This window comes from Nerophis ophidion, linkage group LG06 (assembly GCF_033978795.1).
Source record: "Nerophis ophidion isolate RoL-2023_Sa linkage group LG06, RoL_Noph_v1.0, whole genome shotgun sequence".
NCBI classification, from domain to species: domain Eukaryota; kingdom Metazoa; phylum Chordata; class Actinopteri; order Syngnathiformes; family Syngnathidae; genus Nerophis; species Nerophis ophidion.
The window spans coordinates 71898768-71921893 of record NC_084616.1 but is presented as its reverse complement, the minus strand read 5'-3'; the positions used below and the strand labels follow the sequence as shown (position 1 = coordinate 71921893).

Here is a 23126-nt window from a genome sequence, read left to right as displayed (position 1 = left end):
GGAAAGTGTATCTGGTGTATTTTTATGTTGATTTAATAATAAAAAAAAAAAAAAAAAATCCTCAGGTATGCATGGTCTCTTGAGCATGCAGCTTCTCTTCAATGAGCGCACCTTCGGCGGTAAAAAACAAAAAAAGGTGGTTTCATTCATCCATGCATGTGCTACATGCCTGTTTTTAATTGCCGACAAAAACTAGGACATGTCTCTTGTATGTTTGAAAACAGCAAAACGCCACAGGTAGGTGGCATGGTGACAAGAATGTGCAATTAATGAGAGTGTCTCCGAGATGATGTCCCGTATACTACACACAACATCTGTGGTTTGCATCATGCTTGATTTCCACACGCAGTGTTAGTGAATCGCATGCAATATGCCCAGTAATATTACACTCTATTTTTTAGATTGCACACGCTGATTAGCACATGGTGTTTGGATCTTAGTAAATCAGGTCCATTGTGTTATTTAGGTTAACGATTCTGAAAACCTCTTGGATGCTGGTGGTGCATGAATTCCAGGGGGGAGCTTGTCTCCCCAGAACACCGTCTCTAAGAAGAGAATGACAGCAGTCTTTTGAACTTAGTGAACCAGCCAGCTCCTGATCAGCCGTGGTTATTTTAGTGAAAACAGAGAACTTGAAGAGTAACCGTTTGAGCGCTGCTTCTTGCTCTCGAACAGGGGTCGGGAACCTTTTTGGCTGAGAGAGCCATTTAAGCCAACATTTTTAAAATATATTTCCGTGAGAGCCATTTAATATTTGTTTAACACTGAATACAACTAAATGTCTGCATTTTTAAGTAAGACCAACATTTATAGAATATAATATGTCACAAACTTGCATGGCAGCAGTAGTAGCGACCCCAAGAAGCAGGAACCAGGAGTGTAAAGAGCAGGTAAGATGCTTTTAATATCATCAACAGGGGAGAATGAAGCAGTCTTGCATGCACAGTTCTAAACAATAGTCAATCTTCGAGCCCTGAGGAGCACGCAAGACAAACATTAATAGAAACATGCTGATTGGCAGCAGGTGTAGACCGGCTGCCAATAAACAGCAGGTGAGGGGGAAAAAAACAGCGCTCAGCGGGACAAGCAGGAAATGGAAAAAAAATAAGAGCACTGATGGGAAGTAAATACAAAACAAAGAAGCACAAATGGAAATGAAATGACAGATCTTCACATAATAAGTCTCTCATTCTTTTTAATAACATTGTTATTCGGAAGCTCACCGATGATGAATAAAATACTTCTTACCATTGATGCGACTTCTTGAACAGGTGCAGTAGAAAACAGATGGATGGATTAAAATGTATGAGAATGTTTTATATTTTAAACGTTATTTTTAACACTGTGATTACCAGCGGAATTATTCATTACTTATCATGTTAAAGGGGAACATTATCACAATTTCAAAAGGGTAACAAACGATAAAAATCAGTTCCCAGTGGCCTGTTTTATTTTTCAAAGTTTTTTTTCAAAATTTTACACCTCCCGGAATATCCCTAAAAAAAGCTTTAAAGTTCTTGATTTTCGCTATTTGCGATGCGACTGTCCATTTCCCTGTGACGTCATACAGGGCTGCCAATACAAACAACATGGCGGTTACCACAGCAAGATATAGCGACATTAGCTCGGATTCAGACTCGGATTTCAGCGGCTTAAGCTATTCAACATATTACGCATGTATTGAAACAGATGGTCACAGTATATAGGCAGATAGCAAAAACGAAATTGAAGAAGAAATTGAAGCTATTGAGCGAATAGCTATTTACGCTATTCGGCCATAGCATGGGTGTACCTAATGAAGTGGCCCATAGCATGGCTGCCTTATTAGCATCGCCGGTAAAATGTGCGGACCAAACGATCAGGACTTTCGCATCTTGTGACACTGGAGCAACTTAAATCCGTCGATTGGTAAGTGTTTGTTTCGCATTAAATGTGGGTATCTAGTTTCAAATGTACATACAGCTAGCGTAAATAGCATGTTAGCATCGATTAGCATAGCATGTTAGCGTCGATTAGCTGGCATTCATGCTGCGACCAAATATGTCTGATTAGCACATAAGTCAACAACATCAACAAAACTCACCTTTGTGATTTCGTTGACTTAATCGTTGCAAATGCATCTGCAGGTTATCCATACATCTCTGTGCCATGTCTGTCTTAGCATCGCCGGTCAAATGTGAAGACACTCTGGTACATTCAATGGGGGTCTGGCGGCAGATTTCTTGCCAGTGGTGCAACTTGAATCCCTCCCTGTTAGTGTTGTTACACCCTCCGACAACACACCGACGAGGCATGATGTCTCCAAGGTTCCAAAAAATAGTCGAAAAAGCGGAAAATAACAGAGCTGAGACCCGGTGTTTGTAATGTGAAAATGAAAATGGCGGGTGTGTTACCTCGCTGACGTCACGTTCTGACGTCATCGCTAAAAGATTGATCAACAGAAAGGCGTTTAATTTGCCAAAATTCACCCATTTAGAGTTCGGAAATCGGTTAAAAAAATACATGGTGTTTTTTCTGCAACATCAAGGTATATATTGACACTTACATAGGTCTGGTGATAATGTTCCCCTTTAAGCAATGTCAGCTAAGATTTATCTGAGAGCCAGATGCAGTCATCAAAAGAGACACATCTGGCTCGGGAGCCATAGGTTCCCTACCCCTGCTCTTGAAGAATCACATATTATTCTTAAAATGTCGTTAAAAAGTATTTTTTTCATAAAAAGTAATATTTTAAAGTTCGTAAACAAACACATTGTGCCTTCAACAGATACCCATCCATGTGAAGGGAGAGGGAGTGGGCCTCCCAGTGTGGGTGGTGGACCCTAACATCGACATGAAGATCTGCATGTTTGACCACCTTTATCAAAACGTTGTCACGCTTCAAAGCAGGTAGGTCTCAGGCCTTTTGTGGCAGCCTTGTCCTGAATATAAATTGACCGCATATTCCTGAATAGTGTTTATAGCTGCTAACTGCAGTACTTTATCTTTCCCATTGATTGATTGATTGATTATATCTGTAGATTGCACAGTTCAGTACATATTCCGTACAATTAACCACTAAATGGTAACACCCGAATAAGTTTTCCAACTTGTTTAAGTCGGGGTCCACTATATTGTTCTAATGATATGTTTGTCCAGTAATGTGTTGTAAAGGTTTGAAGCAAATTGAGGTAAAGGAATATAATGAAAAGGTCATAAAAAGAACAGAATCGTATGAATGCAATTTTTCCCTTGAAAAATAATGTTAATCCGTTGAGGATCAGGATATGTTCACACTGCAGGTCAATTCCGATTATTTTGGCCCAAAAGTTACCTGTATCTGATTTTTTCATGTCAATGTAAACACTATAATTACGAATTTTTTTTATTCAAATCCGACTCAGGCATCTCTCATTCATTAATTTAAATCATATATGTACGAACCCCATTTCCATATGAGTTGGGAAATTGTGTTGGATGTACATATAAACGGAATACAATGATTTGCAAATCCTTTTCAACCCATATTCAGTTGAATGCACTACAAAGACAAAATATTGATGTTCAAACTCATAAACTTTATTTTTTTTTGCGAATAATAATTAACTTAGAATTTCATGGCTGCAGCACGTGCCAAAGTAGTTGGCAAAGGGCATGTTTACCACTGTGTTACATCACCTTTTCTTTTAACATCACTCAATAAATGTTTGGGAACTGAGGAAACTAATTGTTGAAGCTTTGAAAGTAGAATTATTTCCCATTCTTGTTTTATGTAGAGCTTCAGTGGTTCAACAGTCATATATTACACTTCATAATGCGCCACACAGTTTCGATGGGAGACAGGTCTGGACTGCAGGCGCGCCAGGAAAGTGCCCGCACTCTTTTTTCACGAAGCCACACTGTTGTAACACATGCTGAATGCGGCTTGACATTGTCTTGCTGAAATAAGCAGGGGCGTCCATGAAAAAGACGGCGCTTAGATGGCAGCATATGTTGTTCCAAAACCTGAATGTACCTTTCAGCATTAATGGTGCCTTCAGGGATGTGTAAGTTACCCATGCCTTGGGCACTAATGCACCCCCATACCATCACAGATGGTGGCTTTTGCAGTTTGCGTCGATAACAGTCTGGATGGTTCGCTTCCCATTTGGTCCGGATGACACGATTTCAAAAATTTCCAAAATCAATTTGCCTCTGCCGCCTACCTCACATGATCCTCGATGTAAACGTAGGTAGTAACGCGCTTCATTTACTTAGGTAACTTTTTGGATAAATTGTACTTGTTGGAAAAGTTTGAATGGAATGTTCTTTAATTTGAGTGTTTTTCTAAAGAAGAAACTGTTACAGTGGTAAGACCCCAATGCAGAGAAGAACTAATAGGATTACAAACAAAAATCGTGCACAGGAGAGGAACAGTTAACACTCCACGGCATGACATGACTTCAGACAAGGCGGCACAACTCCTCAGTGTTGGCTTGCAAACTACGAAAAAATATCATACATATCATGCGGTGTCATCTGTGTCAGTAGAAAAGTTCACATTACAGCCAACAAGAATTCCACTTCCAACTTGAGAAAACACGTTGCAGTAAGTTGGAAATGTTGTGTATGTGTTACCTGTGCATATGTTAACATTAGCACTGTGTGGACGTCGCTTCCTAGCGGTCCCACTGACAGACACTTCACAGGATCCAAGCGTGCAGGTTTTCCAAAGTTTTAATGCTCATATGTTTCATCAACTGCTTCCTTCTCCCAGAACGTGACTTTTCAGCCACGTCGGTACCTCTCTCCCCCTCTGCTCCCGGCCACTTACTCTTAAAGAAAACAGATGATTAGATTAACACGTACCACCTGTGAAATCTAATAACATGGTGCTCATCCTCAGTACCATGGACAGCGGCGGTGACTTTTCCTCCTGCAAGCCGTGCTGACTACACCGCCCCCCACTCCCTGTTATGACGTCATAAGTGACTAAGAAATTGACATATTTTGTTGTACATGCTGTAGTAGTTTCTGTCCCTTACACACACACACACCCCAACTACGGTTGTAATACAAGTACCATAAAAAATAGCGGGCTTCACGGTGGCAGAGGGGTTAGTGCGTCTGCCTCACAATACGAAGGTCCTGCAGTCCTGGGTTCAAATCCAGGCTCGGGATCTTTCTGTGTGGAGTTTGCATGTTCTCCCCGTGAATGCGTGGGTTCCCTCCGGGTACTCCGGCTTCCTCCCACTTCCAAAGACATGCACTTGGGGATAGGTTGATTGGCAACACTAAATTGGCCTTAGTGTGTGAATGTTGTCTGTCTATCTGTGTTGGCCCTGCGATGAGGTGGCGACTTGTCCAGGGTGTACCCCGCCTTCCGCCCGATTGTAGCTGAGATAGGCGCCAGCGCCCCCCGCGACCCCGAAAGGGAATAAGCGGTAGAAAATGGATGGATGGATGGATAAAAAATAGCTACTAAATAAATCTGAAGTTATTCACCAGTTACCGTATTTTTCGGAATATAAGTCGCACCTGCCGAAAATGCATAATAAAGAAGGGAAAAAAACATATATACGTCGCACTGGAGTATAAGTCGCATTTTTGGGGGAAATTTATTTAATAAAACCCAACACCAAGAATAGACATTTGAAAGACAATTTAAAATAAATAAAGAATAGTGAACAACAGGCTGAATAAGTGTACGTTATATGACGCATAAATAACCAACTGAGAAGGTGCCTGGTATGTTAACGTAACATATTATGGTAAAAGTCATTCAAATAACTATAACATATTAAACATGCTATACGTTTACCAAACAATCTGTCACTCCTAATTGCTAAATCCGAAGAAATCTTATACGTCTAGTCTCTTACGTGAATGAGCTAAATAATATTATTTGATATTTTACGGTAATGTGTTAATAATTTCACACAATAGTCGCTCCTGAGTATAAGTCGCACCCTCCGGCCAAACTATGAAAAAAACTGCGACTTATAGTCCGAAAAATACGGTACTCAGTACTTGAGTAATTTTTCCACTCAATATTTACTCTTACGTTAGTATTAGGATGATTACTTATACTTAAATTTCAGTCATACCTTTCGCAAGTAACGGTACTCCTATTTGAGTTAAATTTGTGGCAACTTTTACCCACCTTCGCCCGTAGCACAATAAACTACCATCGCTAAAATTCTTGCCCTTGTCCTCAATTTCCGACATGAAATAACAAATGTTGACTGCGGTTGCACAAATTCCTTGAAATTGCCATAAATTTGCTAGGACTGAAACCAACAAGAATTGGGACCATGTTTACTCCCGTAGACGCGTGTGACATCATGTTTTTTTTGCGCATGACATTGGACATACACATAAGTCGCATAATATTTTTTGGCTATGTGAACGACGACATAAGATTGGATTTGAACAAAAATCTGAATTGGATATAACACCTTGTCATGGGAATGTAGCCTAAAGTTAATAATTACAGTGCTAAGTGTCGCTTTAAGTCATTTATTCACCCAACAGCTACAAGCTACCTAAGTTTCCAGTCTTAGTGTTGTATTCCTCCATGGACACTCCTCTCGAGGAATTGTTTGGCCAATATGTGCTGTGCTCACTCCTTCCTTGCAGCACTGTACTAGACTGTGTGCTTGGTATGAATATTAAACAATGAAGGGATTGCTGAATAATACAGTAGCATTGTGAAAACATATACTATTGTAACAGGATTATATATAGAGAAATCTTTACAATGTGACCAACATAAACGCACACCACACACAAAGACATCCGGCATTTAAAAGGGGGCCCTAATATGCAAAATTGCCTTTTTTTTTTTTACTTGATGGTACCTGCTTATGTGTATTTGGGATTTACGTATATCCCGAAAATTTGAAATCCAACCTTTGAGGCATTGCAGAGATATTTATCAAAACAATCTTGCCTTATTTCCTACTTCCTCCAAACAGTCCATTTGGAATGTGCTCCTCTTGCAAAGTTTTTTCCATATGTGACGTCAGTGGATTATCCATTTAAGGCAGACATTTTCCCAAACATCCCTCCATGAGTCAGCCAATTTAAATGTATGTAAAAACTGTCTGTGCTACAACATGTCGACGATGAAACCCAATGAAGGAAAACTCTCTGTTGTTGTTTGTTTACAACAGCACAAGTCACTACACTAACTTTCAGCCTCATTGCTTTGAACTTTTATGCTTCATGGTAATGCACCTCCAACTCGAAATAAGTTATTGGCTCCAGCACCCTCCCGCGACCCCAAAAAAGGGACTAGCGGTAGGAAATGGATGGATGGATGGATGTGCAAAGCACCTCAAAAAGTCCTGTTTCGGAAGCCTATGCCAGCATAAAGATTGAGTTTCCAATTTTTTTTTAATGGTGGGCTTGGTGACGACTATTTATTGCAATGAAGGAGACAATGAAAGTAAAAACAGTGGGTTAGAAATGTGTGAATGATGTTAGTGTCATGTTTTTGTTATTTTATGTTTGTTTTAACACTCCATTAGTTCCTTTATTTTCTATGCACCCTTGTTTGTTTTAGTTTCCATGGCGATTTATTATTTTCACCTGACTCTGGCACGTGCTCTAATCAAGAGACCATTATTTTTAAACCTGTCTTTGCCAGTCAGTCGGGGTGGCGTCATTCTGTCGTAACAGGGTTTTTTGCAGCTTACTGCAAGGTTTGTTCCCCCGGGATGCAATCGGACTATTCCGTACAAGGCTTGCAGGTAGGAACATATTGAATTATTCAACTAACACAAAGTACAAAGCAGAAAACAACCTGAAGGCAAGCGTGCCTATCGCGCGTAAAAGCTAAGGCAAAAAACTTAGGACATGAAACATGAAACTATGGACATGAAAACCTCACTAAACTGTGGCATGAAACAAATAGCATTAACTATGGAATCGGTCATGAAAACGAGCAACATGAACTATGGTATAGGGTGAAACAAGCAATGACGCCAGCCCGACTGACTGGCAAAGACAGGTTTAAATAATGGTCTTTTGATTAGAGCAAGTGTGTGTCCCGCACACCGGAGGCAGGTGAAACTAATAAGTCGCCATGGAAACTAAAACAAAGATAGGTGCACAAAAACAGGAACTAATTTAGTCTTAAAACTAACAGAGCATAACAAAAACATGATCCAGACCACAGATCATGACGGTTAGCAATGTTAGCTCGCCTTGTTGTGTAGCTAACTTAGACTTCTACTGTAGGAATAGAGCGTCTCCATTCTCCAGCAAAATAAAGATTAATTTTCCTTAAAATATACTTTTAATTGGATCCATTTCTTCTGTGATTGGCAAAGGACGAGTAAGTTATATAATCCTTTTACGATGTAGCTCCTATCGCGTTGCTTAGTTTATACCCTGAGGCTTCATTGTTTACAACTCAAAGCAGATGTGAAGCTAGGTTATTTACATGATATAGAATAGTAAAGCCTTTTTTCCATCAAAATATACATGTACACGTCTAGGATCTATTATTAGAAAGTTACAGACTCAGTAGAAGTTTAACCTTTGCCAGCCTAAAGTTAAAACCTGTACGTCAGCCGAGCTTCGTTCTTCTCTCTCCTCCGTCAGCACTGCGTCCTTCTTTATTTCGGATAACAAAACACGGTGAGCCATTGATCTTGCTATATCATCCGGGACTCAAAACAGATGGCTTGTGGCGGCCATCGATGTCCACCGTGCACAATAAAAGCAAGAAAACTAAAAAAAACTACAAATCATATCTGCCGGGCGGGGCAAATGTTTATTATCCGCCTCTCAAAAGGAACCAGTTTCAAAAGGAGCAGAAAATCACTTGAAAATAGGTCGATAAAATAAAATCAATGCACATTTTCCATAAATTAACCACCATTACATGTTATGTAGACCACAAGGAAGTCTTTTAAATGTAGAAATAAAATCATGATATGACCCTGTCTTTATATGTTGGCCCTGCGGTGAGGTGGCGACTTGTCCAGGGTGTGCCCCGCCTTCCGCCCGAATAGAGCTGAGATAGGTTCCAGCACCCCTGCGACCTCGAACGGGACAAACGGCAGAAAATGGATGGATGGATGAATGACCCCTTTAACATTCATAGTAGATGTACTGTATGTATGTTTGAAATGAGAAATGTACAAACCCCGTTTCCATATGAGTTGGGAAATTGTGTTGGATGTAAATATAAACAGAATACAATGATTTGCAAATCCTTTTCAACCCATATTCAATTGAATGCACTACAAAGACAAAATATTTGTTGTTCAAACTCATAAACTTTATTTTTTTTTTTGCAAATAATAATTAACTTAAAATTTCATGGCTGCAAAACGTGCCAAAGTAGTTGGGAAAGGGCATGTTCACCACTGTGTTACATCACCTTTTCTTTTAACAACACTCAATAAACGTTTGGGAACTAAGGAAAGTAATTGTTAAAGTTTTGAAAGTAAGATTCATTCCATTTCTGGTTTTATGTAGAGCTTCAGTCGTTCAACAGTCCACTTTCGTGTTTTATGCTTCATAATGCGCCACACATTTTCGAGGGGAGGCATGTCTGGACTGCAGGCGGGCCAGGAAAGTACCCGCACTCTTTTTTTTTATAAAACCACGCTGTTGTAACACATGCTGAGTGTGGCTTGGCATTGTCTTGCTGAAATAAGCAGGGGCGTCCATAAAAAAGACGGCACTTAGATGGCAGCATATGTTGCTCCAAAACAAACGTATTACCTGCAGATTGCATTGCACACCCTTTTTGACCATATAGGTGAGATGTGTTAAGATGCACACGCCAGGTTAAGCCAGGCACAGCAGGGTGGGGTATTAAGACTGGTAGTTGTGTGCTCCACTTCTGATCTAGTCATTGTGACGCATCATGTGGAGGAGGAAGCGTCTGTGTGTGGGATTTAAGGGGGGAGATTTTTGACAACCGCCATCTGGTGCGTACATGTGACAACATGACAATGAGAACAGCCACAGTGTGGATGGCAGCTCTGAAAGCAAACCATGAAATATGTCACTCTGATTCCAGTGAAAAATAATGGCTTGACAGTTTTCTTGTGGGTGGTGAAAGCGTTTATCAAGCGGGTATAAATAGATCTGTTATATTATCGTTTATATAAAAATAAATGCCTCGCCTCAAATAGGAGTCTAGTTTTTTTTATCCTCTGGAAATTGACAGAGGCTGCCAATGTTCTTTAGATCAGGGGTCTGCAGAAAATAACGTATTTATCTGCAAGTTCGCCATCTGATGAATTGATTAACGTGGACCCCGACTTAAACAAGTTGAAAAACTTATTGGGGTGTTACCATTTAGTGGTCAATTGTACGGAATATGTACTGTACTGTGCAATCTACTAATAAAAGTATCAATCAATCAATCAATGATTTTAAGCTGTAATGTGTAAGTGTTATCATATTTATCGATATGTAGATATGTTCTTTTTGGATTCCTTCAGTATGTCTCAAATAAATGATTACAAAATAGCATCAAGACGACCACACTGTTTGAGTGAAACAAAAGTTGCCGGTCATATTATTAAAACAGTTATAGATCGCCTTTCATTTTTTTTTGTCAAGGTAGGAAAGTTGGGAGACTCCTGCTTTAAAACCTGCTGTCAGGATCAAATACCATGAGTCATTATATCATGGGTGTCAAACTCTGGCCCGTGGGCCAAATCTAGCCCGCCTTGTAATTTAATTTGGCCCTTGAGGCAATATCAATTTAACATTAGTCGGTTCCGCTGTGACACCGCATTCACCGCTAATACTCATACTTGCCAACCCTCCTAATTTTCCCGGTAGACTCCCGAAGTTCAGTGCCCCTTCCGAAAATCTCCCGGGGCAACCATTCTCCCGAATTTCTACCGATTTCCACCTGGACAACTATATTGGGGGCGTGCATTTAAGGCACTGCCTTTAGTGTTCTCTACAACCTGTCGTCACGTCCGCTTTTCCTCCATACTAACAGCGTGTCACATAATATTTGTGGCTTTTACACACACACACGCACAAGTGAATGCAAGGCATACTTGGTCAACAGCCATACGGGTCACACTGAGGGTGGCCGTATAAACAACTTTAGCACTGTTAAAAAATATGCGCCACACTGTGAACCCACACCGAACAAGAATGACAAACACATTTCGGGTGAACATCCGGACCGTAACACAACAGAACAAATACCCAGAACCCCTTGCAGGCACTAACTCTTCCGGGAAACTTCCAGCAAACTGACCAATAATTAACATTTTATTAATGCATTTTCTCTTGCAACTTCAAGGCTTGAATGTTTGGTTCATTCATTATTATTTTGTTTTCAAATGTATTATTAGCCTGTTGATATTTACCTCGGAAGATTGCAAATAGAAAAAAAGACATAACATTTTTATTTCAATTTTATTTGATATGCCATTGATATTTTTTTAATTATTATTATTATTATTATTATTATTATTTGAAACTGGATTTTGCATGTCACTAAAGTTATAAAAGCCTTGCTTGTTCAATATTTAATGCAAAACTTGTTTGGGTCCCTATTAAAAGGTTAATTTGTTCAACCTTGGCCCGCGGCTTTGTTCAGTTTTACATTTTGGCCCACTCTGTATTTGAGTTTGACACCCCTGCTTTATACAGACACAGAAACAGAGAATAGAAGACAAACCAGTGATTGCTTTTCTCGTACGAGGAGATTGACCTGGAGAAAGTTTGTCAGTTACAGGCTCCAATTCACTCTGACCTTTCTCCCACTGCCCTCGCCTTGTAATTCATTCGGGAGGCCCTGCATTACACACACACACACACACACAGCTGTACTAAGGGAGGAGGGGAATATACAGCTGTGTCGGAAACATAACACCTATGGTGAGAACATAACACATGCAAATATATAAAGATACAGTAACTTCTTGTGTTGCTCTGTCTCATCTGCAAACTCCTCTTTGAGGTTGGCGGGTCAACCTAAGTTCAATCTAAGGCCAAGTTTCGTTTCTCTTCAGCTTGTCTAACACAATGCATAAGCAAACAATCATATTTGAATAAAAATGAGATAACTTATTTACAATTAATCCAACACCCGCCAACCAATGAAAAAGGAAACAAACCACCTAGCCTCGAAGCTTTTCTTCCTATCACTCACCCACATACACACATCAGTGACCTGGAGATATTCTTTTAAGATACCTTTTTGAAATAAAATCACTGCTATATCATTACAGTGGCACCTCAATTTAAGAGTGCCCCAACATAAGAGTGGTTTGGGTTAAAGTTAAGTCAAAGTTAAAGTACCAATGATTGTCACACACTAGGTGTATTTGACCCATCCCCTTGATCACCCCCTGGGAGGTGAGGGGAGCAGTGAGCAGCAACGATGGCCACGCCCGGGAATCATGTTTGGTGATTTAACCCCCAATTCCAACCCTTGATGCTCAGTGCCAAGCAGGGAGGTAATGGGTCCCATTTTTATAGTCTTTGGTATGACTCGGCCGGGGTTTCAACTCACAACCTACCGATCTCAGGGCGGACACTCTGACCACTAGGCCACTGAAAAGAGCTGCCTCCAGGCTAGTTGTTATGATTTAAGTTGCAAGCAAAAAAAAATAGTTACTAGCAGTAAGCATTAGTTGGTATAGTGTCACAGTGAACACCGTAAGACCCTCCTAGAGCACTAGATCATACTCGCGAGCATAAGTTAAAATAAAGATTTCAACCTTGGGTAGAAAGAAAGTGAGTGCGAAGGACAGTGCTGAGAAGAAGTGGATGATAGTCATTGAATTAAAGACAGAAATCATCAAAAACATAACAGAGCATGTGGCTTTGTAACTTAACGAACAATGTTTGAGCAAAGCACAGCTACACTGCAAAAAGTCAGTGTTCAAGAACAAGAAAAAAAAAATAGGGGTATATTACTTGAACTAAGCAAAATTATCTGCCAATAGATCAAGAAAATTCGGCTTGTCAAGACTTTCCAAAATAAGTCAAATTAGCTAACCTCAATGAACCCAAAAATACCTTAAAATAAGTATATTCTCACTAATAACAAGTGCACTTTTCTTAGTAGAAAAAAAGAGACCTTTTTGCTCAATGTGTTGAAAAATATGTTTTAATTAAGTAAATGCTAGTGCCATTATCTTGACATGATATGCGCTCGGCATCATGATTTTTTTTTCATGCTTGAAGTAAAAAATTATTACTTCAAAAAAGTAGTTTTATACTTGTGAGTGTTGATGACACAGCTTTGCAACAGTTGATATTCTAGTTTCAAGCATGTTTTTATTAAAAATGTCAGCTACAAGCTGTAATATCTTACTGAGATCATTTAGGACCAAAACACTTTAAACAAGTAAATCACTCTAACATAAAATCTGCTTAGTGAGAAGAATTATCTTATCAGACAGAAAATAGGCAAATATCACCCTTATTGGATACATTTAATCTTACTTAGATTTCAGTGTTTGCAGTGTAGAGGGCATCATACTGAAGCACAGTGAGTGGATAACGCCAGCCAAGAAATGTTAAAAACATATCTAATCAGTAGACATCTATCCATGAAATTATGGAGAAGCTCAAATTAGATACTGTAAAAGTCCACCCTCCAATTAAAATATAGTACATTATTACTACTTTACTTCATAAAACTACTATAGTTGTTTGCACTACATTCTATTGTGTATTTGTATAGAATATTTACCATCTACTGCGATGAGGTGCCTTCCGCCCAAATGCAGCTGAGATATGCTCCAGTCCACCCATCTCCCCGAAATGGACAAGCGGTAGAAAATAGATGGATGGATGGATGGATTTACCTTCTAAAAGTTTGTTGTTTTTTTTTCAAATGGTGCTGTTTTAGCATACTTGCCAACTCTCCCGGATTTTCCGGGAGACTCCCGAAATTCAGCGCCTCTCCCGAAAACCTCCCGGGACAAATTTTCTCCCGAAAATCTCCCGAAATTCAGGCGGAGCTGGAGGGAGCGTGGCCTAAGTGACGTGTCGACAGCTTGTTTTCACGTCCGCTTTCCCATGTCTGCCCAATGACGTTATAACTGTAGAATGATCGAGGGCGAGTTCTTGGTTTCTTATGTGGGTTTATTGTTAGGGAGTTTCATTAACCTCCTCCCAGCTCGGTAACAACACACAACAACAGCAGTCCGTTTTCGTCTGCCGTAAACAGCAATGTTGTGACACTCTTAAACAGGACAATACTGCCATCTACTGTACATGCATATGGTTAGAAAAACAAAGATGGACAATTCAACCCTTAACTCAACAATGAGTAAAAGAGTGTTATGTGTGTGTAAATGTGTAAATCAATGAACAGTGAAATTGAAGTATTTATATATATATATATATATATACATACCGTATTTTTCGGACTATAAGTCGCAGTTTTTTAATAGTTTGGCCGGGGGTGCGACTTATACTCAGGAGCGCCTTATGTGTGAAATTATTAACACATTACCGTGAAATATCAAATAATATTATTTAGCTCATTCTAGACGTATAAGATTTAATCAGATTCAGCAATTAGGAGTGACAGATTGTTTGGTAAACGTATAGCATGTTCTATATGTTATAGTTATTTGAATGACTCTTACCATAATATGTTAGGTTAACATACTAGGCACCTTCTCAGTTGGTTATTTATGCCTCATATAACGTACACTTATTCAGCCTGTTGTTCACTATTCTTTATTTATTTTAAATTGCCTTTCAAATGTCTATTCTTGGTGTTGGGTTTTATCAAATAAATTTCCCCCAAAAGTGAGACTTAATACTCCAGTGCGACTTATATGTTTTTTTTTTCCTTCTTTATTATGCATTTTCGGCAGGTGCGACTTATACTCCGGAGCGACTTATACTCAGAAAAATACTGTAAATATACATATATATGTATATGTATATATATATATATATATATATATATATATATATGAAATACTTGACTCGCTGAATCTAGCTGTAAATATACTCCTCCCCACTTAACCACACCCCCAAACACACCCCCCACCCCACCCCGACCACGTCCCCACCTCCCGAAATCGGAGGTCTCAAGGTTGGCAAGTATGGTTTTAGGGGGGGATCCAACTTGGATTAAACTAATCATAATTCATTTCAATGGCCGACGTTTATTTGTGTTACAAACAAATTAATCTTGTAAATTGAGGTACTGCTGTATATTAATTCTGCATTTGTATTCATCATATTATGCACTGTTAATTCCCGATTATGCATCCATGAGTAATCCATTTGGAAGAGAGGGATCAGATGATTATCATTCGACCACTCTAAGGATGATGAAAAATGAGTTGCTATTTGCGTGGGAATTGATAATAGAAGGTTTTCACAGATTATCTGACACAAAGTTTTGAAGCTGAATGCTTTTCCCAGGGTGAATTTCTTGTGAAAGATGGGCTGGATGGCTTTAGGAATTCCCATGGTGTTCTCATTTCCCCTATATGTTGCGGTTTTTCGCTGGAGGCACAACCATCTGTTGGCGCTCCTGGAAACTGGGTGACCCAATTGATTTGCACCTGGGCTGCACATCTCAACATGAGGCAAATTTCTGCTGGTGACTCTCAGGACGAACATGTTTTTTTCTCTTTAGTTCATTTGCCCTTAGACGTCCTACTTTGAGCACAGTATAGCCCAAGGGTCGGGAACCTTTTTGTCTGAGAGAGCCAAGAAGCCAAATATTTTAAAATGTATTTCCCTAAGAGCCATATAATATTTTTTTTAACTCTGAACACAACTCAATTTGTGCATTTTTAAGTAAGACCAACATTTCCAGAGTATAATAGGTCTCTTATTCTTTGTATTAACATTGTTATTCTGAAGTTAACTGTGGAGGGGGCGTGGCCTGCGGGCCTGCAGCAAAGCGGGATGTTGCCAGGACCGGCCTCAAAATCAGCGACAGGTGCGTAGAAGGCCCACCTGGGCCTTTTATCTAAATACCTGTCGCTCTGTTATAAGCAGCAGCCAGGAGGAGGGACAGCGTTGGGGCTGGAGCCAGAGCGCGAGTGAGGACAGAGAGAAAAAGACAATAGCTGGAAAGCAACTGAGAGATTAATTGAAAAAAATATATATATATATTTTAACCCTAAAACAGGCTCTCATGTCGGTGCTTGGTGGTCTGAAGAACCCCCAGGAGGGCAAGCCCAACACTAAACAATAATAAATAAATTAATTCTTACCACTAATGCAACTTCTTGAACGTAAAAATGCATGAGAATGTTTTATATTTTGAAAGTTATGTTTCCCACTGTGATTACAAGTGGAATTATTCATTACTTATCCTGTTAAGCAATGTCAGCTCAGATTTATCCGAGAGCCAGATGCAGTCATCAAAAGAGCCACATCTGGCTCTAGAGCCATAGGTTCCCTACCCCTGGTATAGCCTGTATCTCCCCAAACAGCACTGTATTTAAAAGTTAATTTGTAATTAACGAATGTAGAGTGCAGGGATCCTGATTATTGTTAGTAATTTGTTCCAAAAGTTTTTTGGTTTTTTTTGTAAAACAATCACATAAAAAAACGATGCAATTTTTCCTATAAGAAATAATGTAAATCCACTTAATCCATGCAGCTAAAAATAAGAACACAAAACACTTTTTATAGGGAATAACTACATAACTACGGTATAGCTCGGTTGGTAGAGTGGCCGTGCCAGCAACTTGAGGGTTGCAGGTTCGATTCCCGGTTGGTAGAGTGGCCGTGCCAGCAACTTGAGGGTTGCAGGTTCGATTCCCGCTTCCGCCATCCTAGTCACTGCCGTTGTGTTCTTGGGCAAGACACTTTACCCTCCTGCTCCCAGTGCCACCCACATTGGTTTAAATGTAACTTAGATATTGGGTTTCACTATGTAAAGCGCTTTGAGTCACTAGAGAAAAGCGCTATATAAATATAATTCACTTCACATTTGTATGGTTTTATGGTGTGAGTTTATTTTTGAACATGTATACAAATACATTATGATGCATCATGTCAGAATCAGAATCAGAAATACTTTATTAATCCCCGAGGGGAAATAAAAAATTTCAGCGCAATCCCATTCAAGATCAGACAAACATTACAGGGAGACAGAACAGGATCGCTGACGGGTCTGCCAACTTCCGGCGCCCCTTACAAAAAAGGTGAGCTACAGGTAAACAATAGGAGGGTTTGGGGGGAGTGAGAAAAAAAAATGGGTCTAAGACTGGACCCCTGGAGACTTCCGTCCAAAGGCAAAACCTAGTAACTCATTTCTAGCTGATTTTGAGAAAACAAAGGAAAACCAATCTATCTTGATGCTGTCTTACAAAGATCTACAAAGTCATCAAACGTACAGATGTTTTCTTGAGCTTTCATTTTCTTGCCGATTGAGCCATGGATTGAGTCTGCTCTCATGAACATGTGCCCTTTCTCCAGATATTTTATCACAATCTCGGGTGGGCCCCATTCTGCGTTTGCACATTGGGCAAGAGCCGTGTACAGCGTCCAGTTTTTTATTTTGACCTCTACAGTTATCTGCCCAAAAGAGTATGCAAGGGGAAGAATCAAGAATAATACATTTAATGAAGGTGCTTGCAACGTCCTGGGCCAATCTTCCAAATATCCCCTGGTGCCATAATATCACATAATTAGGTTGACCGTCGGCCCCCATTCGTGCAAATGTCTCATTAAAGACGATAAGGCGACTGACAAAGAACCTTCGATTGGTCCCTTGAGACACTAGGTTTTTCTGTTGTATCTACGCGGTTATGCGGTAGTTGCTAGGTCCTGCCGTGCGCGTAACAGCTTACTTACGGAACAAATTACAATATCGCATACACTAATGTAAAGCATATCACCTAGGAACTCCAAAATTATTATCAGCTCAGTTTGGACCAAAATTGAGTTACTGGGTTTTTGCCTTTGGACAGGAGAGATGGGGTCCAAAATGAGGCCAAGGGAAAAAACAACTCATAGCCATAGCAGACATCCCTCTTACATGTGTGTAAGAGGCAAACATCAAAGAACACAAAGGACATTAAAGACATTAAAAGATAATCCACACATTCTAATTCCTCTTTACATGTTCGAAAAGGAGTAGAGAGTAGAAAATCGTATTTAATCTCACCCCTTTTCCATGTCATAGCATTTACTGACACGTGTTCACTTCCTGTTCTTATCTTGTACGTTTACATGCAAGACATGTGTGAAACAATGTGAAATTGATATAAATGATGAATAAAATGAATACCATCCATCCATCCTCTTCCGCCTATCCGAGGTCGGGTCGCGGGGGCAGCAGCCTAAGCAGGGAAGCCCAGACTTCCCTCTCCCCAGCCACTTCGTCTAGCTCTTCCCGGGGGATCCCGAGGCGTTCCCAAGCCAGCCGGGAGACATAGTCTTCCCAACGTGTCCTGGGTCTTCCCCGTGGCCTCCTACCGGTTGGACGTCCTCCCTAGGGAGGCGTTCAGGTGGCATCCTGACCAGATGCCCGAACCACCTCATCTGGCTCCTCTCGATGTGGGGGAGCAGCGGCTTTACTTTGAGTTCCTCCCGGATGGCAGAGCTTCTCACCCTATCTCTAAGGGAGAGCCCCGCCACACGGCGGAGGAAACTCATTTTGGCCGCTTGTACCCGTGATCTTATCCTTTCGGTCATGACCCAAAGCTCATGACCATAGGTGAGGATGGGAACGTAGATCGACCGGTAAATTGAGAGCTTTGCCTTCCGGCTCAGCTCCTTCTTCACCACAACGGATCGGTACAATGTCCGCATTACTGAAGACGCCGCACCGATCCGCCTGTCGATCTCACGATCCACTCTTCCCTCACTCGTGAACAAGACTCCTAGGTACTTGAACTCCTCCACTTGGGGCAGGGTCTCCTCCCCAACCCGGAGATGGCACTCCACCCTTTTCCGGAATGAATACATTTTTTTTTTCTTATCAACATATATTTATGAGAGGAAGATTAAGACATACAGTGCAATCGGGATTCAGTTCACATTTTTATATTTTCCCTTAAAAAAATTCAACAACCCATTATCACTGGCTTTATAAGCTACCCACCGAAACCGACAAATAGACCTCCTAGTTTAAAGGGGGACTGCTCTTTTTTTGCGTTTTTGCCTATCGTTCACAATCATTATGAAAGACAAGAAGACAAAAGGTGCAATTTTTTTGCGTTCTAACATGTAAAAATGTTCTCGTTCTCGTCCTCGTCCGTTCACTTACAGTGCATAGACGCCTACATTATTGATTCCGAAGGCCCCGGGCAGATTTGGTACAGCATGGCAACATAAGCTAGCTGAATTCTGATTGGATACAAACGCTAACCTAAAAACAACAGCACTGCAAGGAGCATAGTATGAAAAGAATAGAATAGAATAGACTTTATTGTCATTATATTTGCATATAACGAGATTAAAGACTCCAACTTAAGGTGCGGTTGTGGGAACAAATATGGGGTAAAATAAATAACACAAAAGGTAATAAAGGAGGGCTTCACGGTGGCAGAGGGGTTAGTGCGTCTGCCCCACAATACGAAGTTCCTGCAGTCCTGGGTTCAAATCCAGGCTCGGGATCTTTCTGTGTGGAGTTTGCATGTTCTCCCCGTGAATGCGTGGGTTCCCTCCGGGTACTCCGGCTTCCTCCCACTTCCAAAGACATGCACCTGGGGATAGGTTGATTGGCAACACTAAATTGGCCCTAGTGTGTGAATGTGAGTGTGAATGTTGTCTGTCTATCTGTGTTGGCCCTGCGATGAGGTAGCGACTTGTCCAGGGTGTACCCTGCCTTCCGCCCGATTGTAGCTGAGATAGGCGCCAGCGCCCCCCGCGACCCCGAAAGGGAATAAGCGGTAGAAAATGGATGGATAGAAGGGGTAATAAAGGAAAAACTAACAATTGAAATAAACAGACTACTATCCAATAAAAATAACAATCAATACTGTACAATATACAGAACACGACAAAAGTACCAAAGTAATAAATAACAATCAGTGTCAGACGTATTGCACTCGAAGGGTCGTATTGCACAGTAGGGTATTAGGGCAGGATATTGTACAGGGGTGAATTATTATTATTATAAGTTAGAGTTCAACATGGTGACAGCTCTGGGAAAAAAGCTGACATAAAGAGAATATGAATACTTTTAGATATTTAAGGAAAGTAAATAAAAAAATACTTTTATCTTTAATTATGATTATGATTTCAGCTCTCACTGGATCGGTTCGCAGTTCAGTGTGAAGCAACTGGGATGAGAATCAGCACCTCTAAGTCCGAGTCCATGTTTTTTGCCCGGAAAAGGGTGGAGTGCCATTTCTGGGTGGGGGTGGAGATCTTGCCCCAAGTAGAGGAGTTCAAGTACCTGGAAGTCTTGTTCACGAGTGAGGGAAGAGTGGATCGTGAGATCGACAGGCGGATCGGTGCGGCGTCTTCAGTAATGCGGACGTTGTACCGATCCGTTGTGGTGAAGAAGGAGCTGAGCCGGAAGGAAAAGCTCTCAATTTACCGGTCGATCTACATTCCCATCCTCACCTATGGTCATGAGCTTTGGGTTATGACCGAAAGGACAAGATCCTGGGTACTAGCAGCTGAAATGAGTTTCCTCCGCCGGGTGGCGGGGCTCTCCCTTAGAGATAGGGTGAGAAGCTCTGTTATCCGGGCGGAGTTTAAACTAAAACCGTTGCTCCTCCACATCGAGAGAAGCCAGATGAGGTGGTTCGGGCATCTGGTCAGGATGCCACCCGAACGCATCCCTAGGGAGGTGTTTCAAACACATCCGACCGGTAGGAAGCCACGGGGAAGACCCAGGACACGTTGGGAAGACTATGTCTCCCGCCTGGCCTGGGAACGCCTCGGGATCCCCCGGGAGGAGCTGGACGAAATGGCTGGGGAGAGGAAAGTCTGGGCTTCCCTGCTTAAGCTGCTGCCCCCGCGACCCGACCTCGGGTAAGCGAAGAAGATGGATGGATGGGTGGGTTTCTGGTTATGTTAGACCAGCAGAGAAGGCCTTGCTGGCCCTGACGGCCCACCACTGGACTCAGAATCCATCTTGTTGCGTACTAACATGAGGGAATTGGTTCCATTAGCAATTATATATGCTTCGGATCAGTGGCTGTATTGTGGTCTTGCAAAAAAAAAAAAAAAATGCAGTCAATGCTAATTTGATCTAATAATAACAATCCCCCTTCTGTTATTGTATGCACATCATCTTCCTGTCAGTCTTGTGCTATTTATCCATGTCTCTTCCATTTTAGCACCAGCACGGCCTTGAAGCTGACCTTTGACCTGTGCTCGGCGATGAGGAAACACATAGAGATCCTGCCAAGGACAGGCTTTCTGCAGGCTCAGTCAAGCTTCACTGCTCACCTCAAGTTTGTGCCAAGGTACATCTGTATAGGACACACACACACACACACACACACACACACACACACACACATAAGGCATGATTCACGAAAGGTTTGAGTGTACTAAAACACGTGCTAACTTGACAGCACACGCAGCGGTGATATTTGGATGGTCAGAAATGAAAAATATTAGATACATTGTTTATTCAGCAACACCCTTTTATAATTCCATAGCTTCTAAATAATTAAAGAGGCTGACTGAAACAAATTCAATTGATGCGTTTTGATGTAATTTAATATTTGTTTAATGCAAAAGCTTTTTCACATAGAAAATACATCTATCCGTACATTTATTACCGCTTGTCCCTTTTGGGGTCGCGGGGGGTGCTGGAGCCTATCTCAGCTGCATTGGGGCGGAAGGCGGAGTACACCCTGGACAAGTCGCCACCTCATCACAGGGCCAACACAGATAGACAAACAACATTCACACACTAGGGCCAATTTAGTGTTGCCAATCAACCTATCCTTACTCACATATATCCCATATGATAAAAACTTAAGGAAAGATGCATTTGTTGCGTTTTGAGCACATGGGTGCAGCCTCCTTTCCATGCACCTTGAGCAAAAAATAAAAATGGTGTCAATTAGGGTTGTATGGTATACCGGTACTATTAAAGTATCGCAGTACTACTTAATTGAACTCGGTACTATACCACCTTTCAAAAGTACCGGTACCGCTCTTTCATCTGACTGCCGCTTTGCGGTGGTGACTACAGAGTCGAGGCGAATGATGTTGAGGGTGTCAACACGCACACACAAGGTGCATACAAGCAATAACATCTCAGAGAGGAAAAATTGCAAAAAACTACAATTCTACTGGTTAATAAAAAGGGTGCGTGAAGTGTAATATGGAGATATATTTTTCTAATTGGTTGATTGATACTTTCTTTAGTAGATTGCACAGTTCAGTACATATTCCGTACAATTGACCACTAAATGGTAACACACGAATAAGTTTTTCAACTTGTTTAAAGGGGAACATTATCACCACACCTGTGCAAGCGTCAATATATACCTTGATGTTGCAGAAAAAAAAAAGATGTATTTTTTTTTAACCGATTTCCGAACTCTAGATGGGTGAATTTTGGCAAATTAAACGCCTTTCTGTTTATCGGTCTTTTAGCGATGACGTCAGAACGTGACGTCACCGAGGTAACACACCCGCCATTTTCATTTTCACATGACAAACACCGGGTCTCAGCTCTGTTATTTTCCGTTTTTTCGACTATTTTTTGGAACCTTGGAGACATCATGCCTCGTCGGTGTGTTGTCGGAGGGTGTAACAACACTAACAGGGAGGGATTCAAGTTGCACCACTGGCAAGAAATCTGCCGCCAGACCCCCATTGAATGTGCCAGAGTGTCTTCACATTTGACCGGCGATGCTAAGACAGACATGGCACAGAGATGTATGGATAACCTGCAGATGCATTTGCAACGATTAAGTCAACGAAATCACAAAGGTGAGTTTTGTTGATGTTGTTGACTTATGTGCTAATCAGACATATTTGGTTGCAGCATGTTTGCCAGCTAATCGATGCTAACATGCTACGCTAATCGATGCTAACATGCTATTTACGCTAGCTGTATGTACATTTGAAACTAGATACCCACATTTAATGCGAATCAAACACTTACCGATCGACGGATTTATGTTGCTCCAGTGTCACAAGATGCGAAATTCCTGATCGTTTGGTCCGAAAATTTTACCGGCGATGCTAATAAGGCAGCCATGCTATGGGCCACTTCATTAGGTACACCCACGCTACGGCCGAATAGCGTC

General features: G+C 41.0%; 1 protein-coding gene across 1 annotated transcript in view; it reads left to right on the top strand.

The window, feature by feature from the left end:
- Window positions 1-23126, top strand: part of cfap74 (cilia and flagella associated protein 74) — a 153761-nt gene that overhangs the window by 69661 nt on the left and 60974 nt on the right. The window contains exons 21-22 of the mRNA XM_061904796.1: window positions 2768-2889; window positions 21192-21320. Coding sequence (XP_061760780.1) covers window positions 2768-2889; window positions 21192-21320 — 251 coding nt within the window. The remainder of the gene's footprint in view (window positions 1-2767; window positions 2890-21191; window positions 21321-23126) is intronic.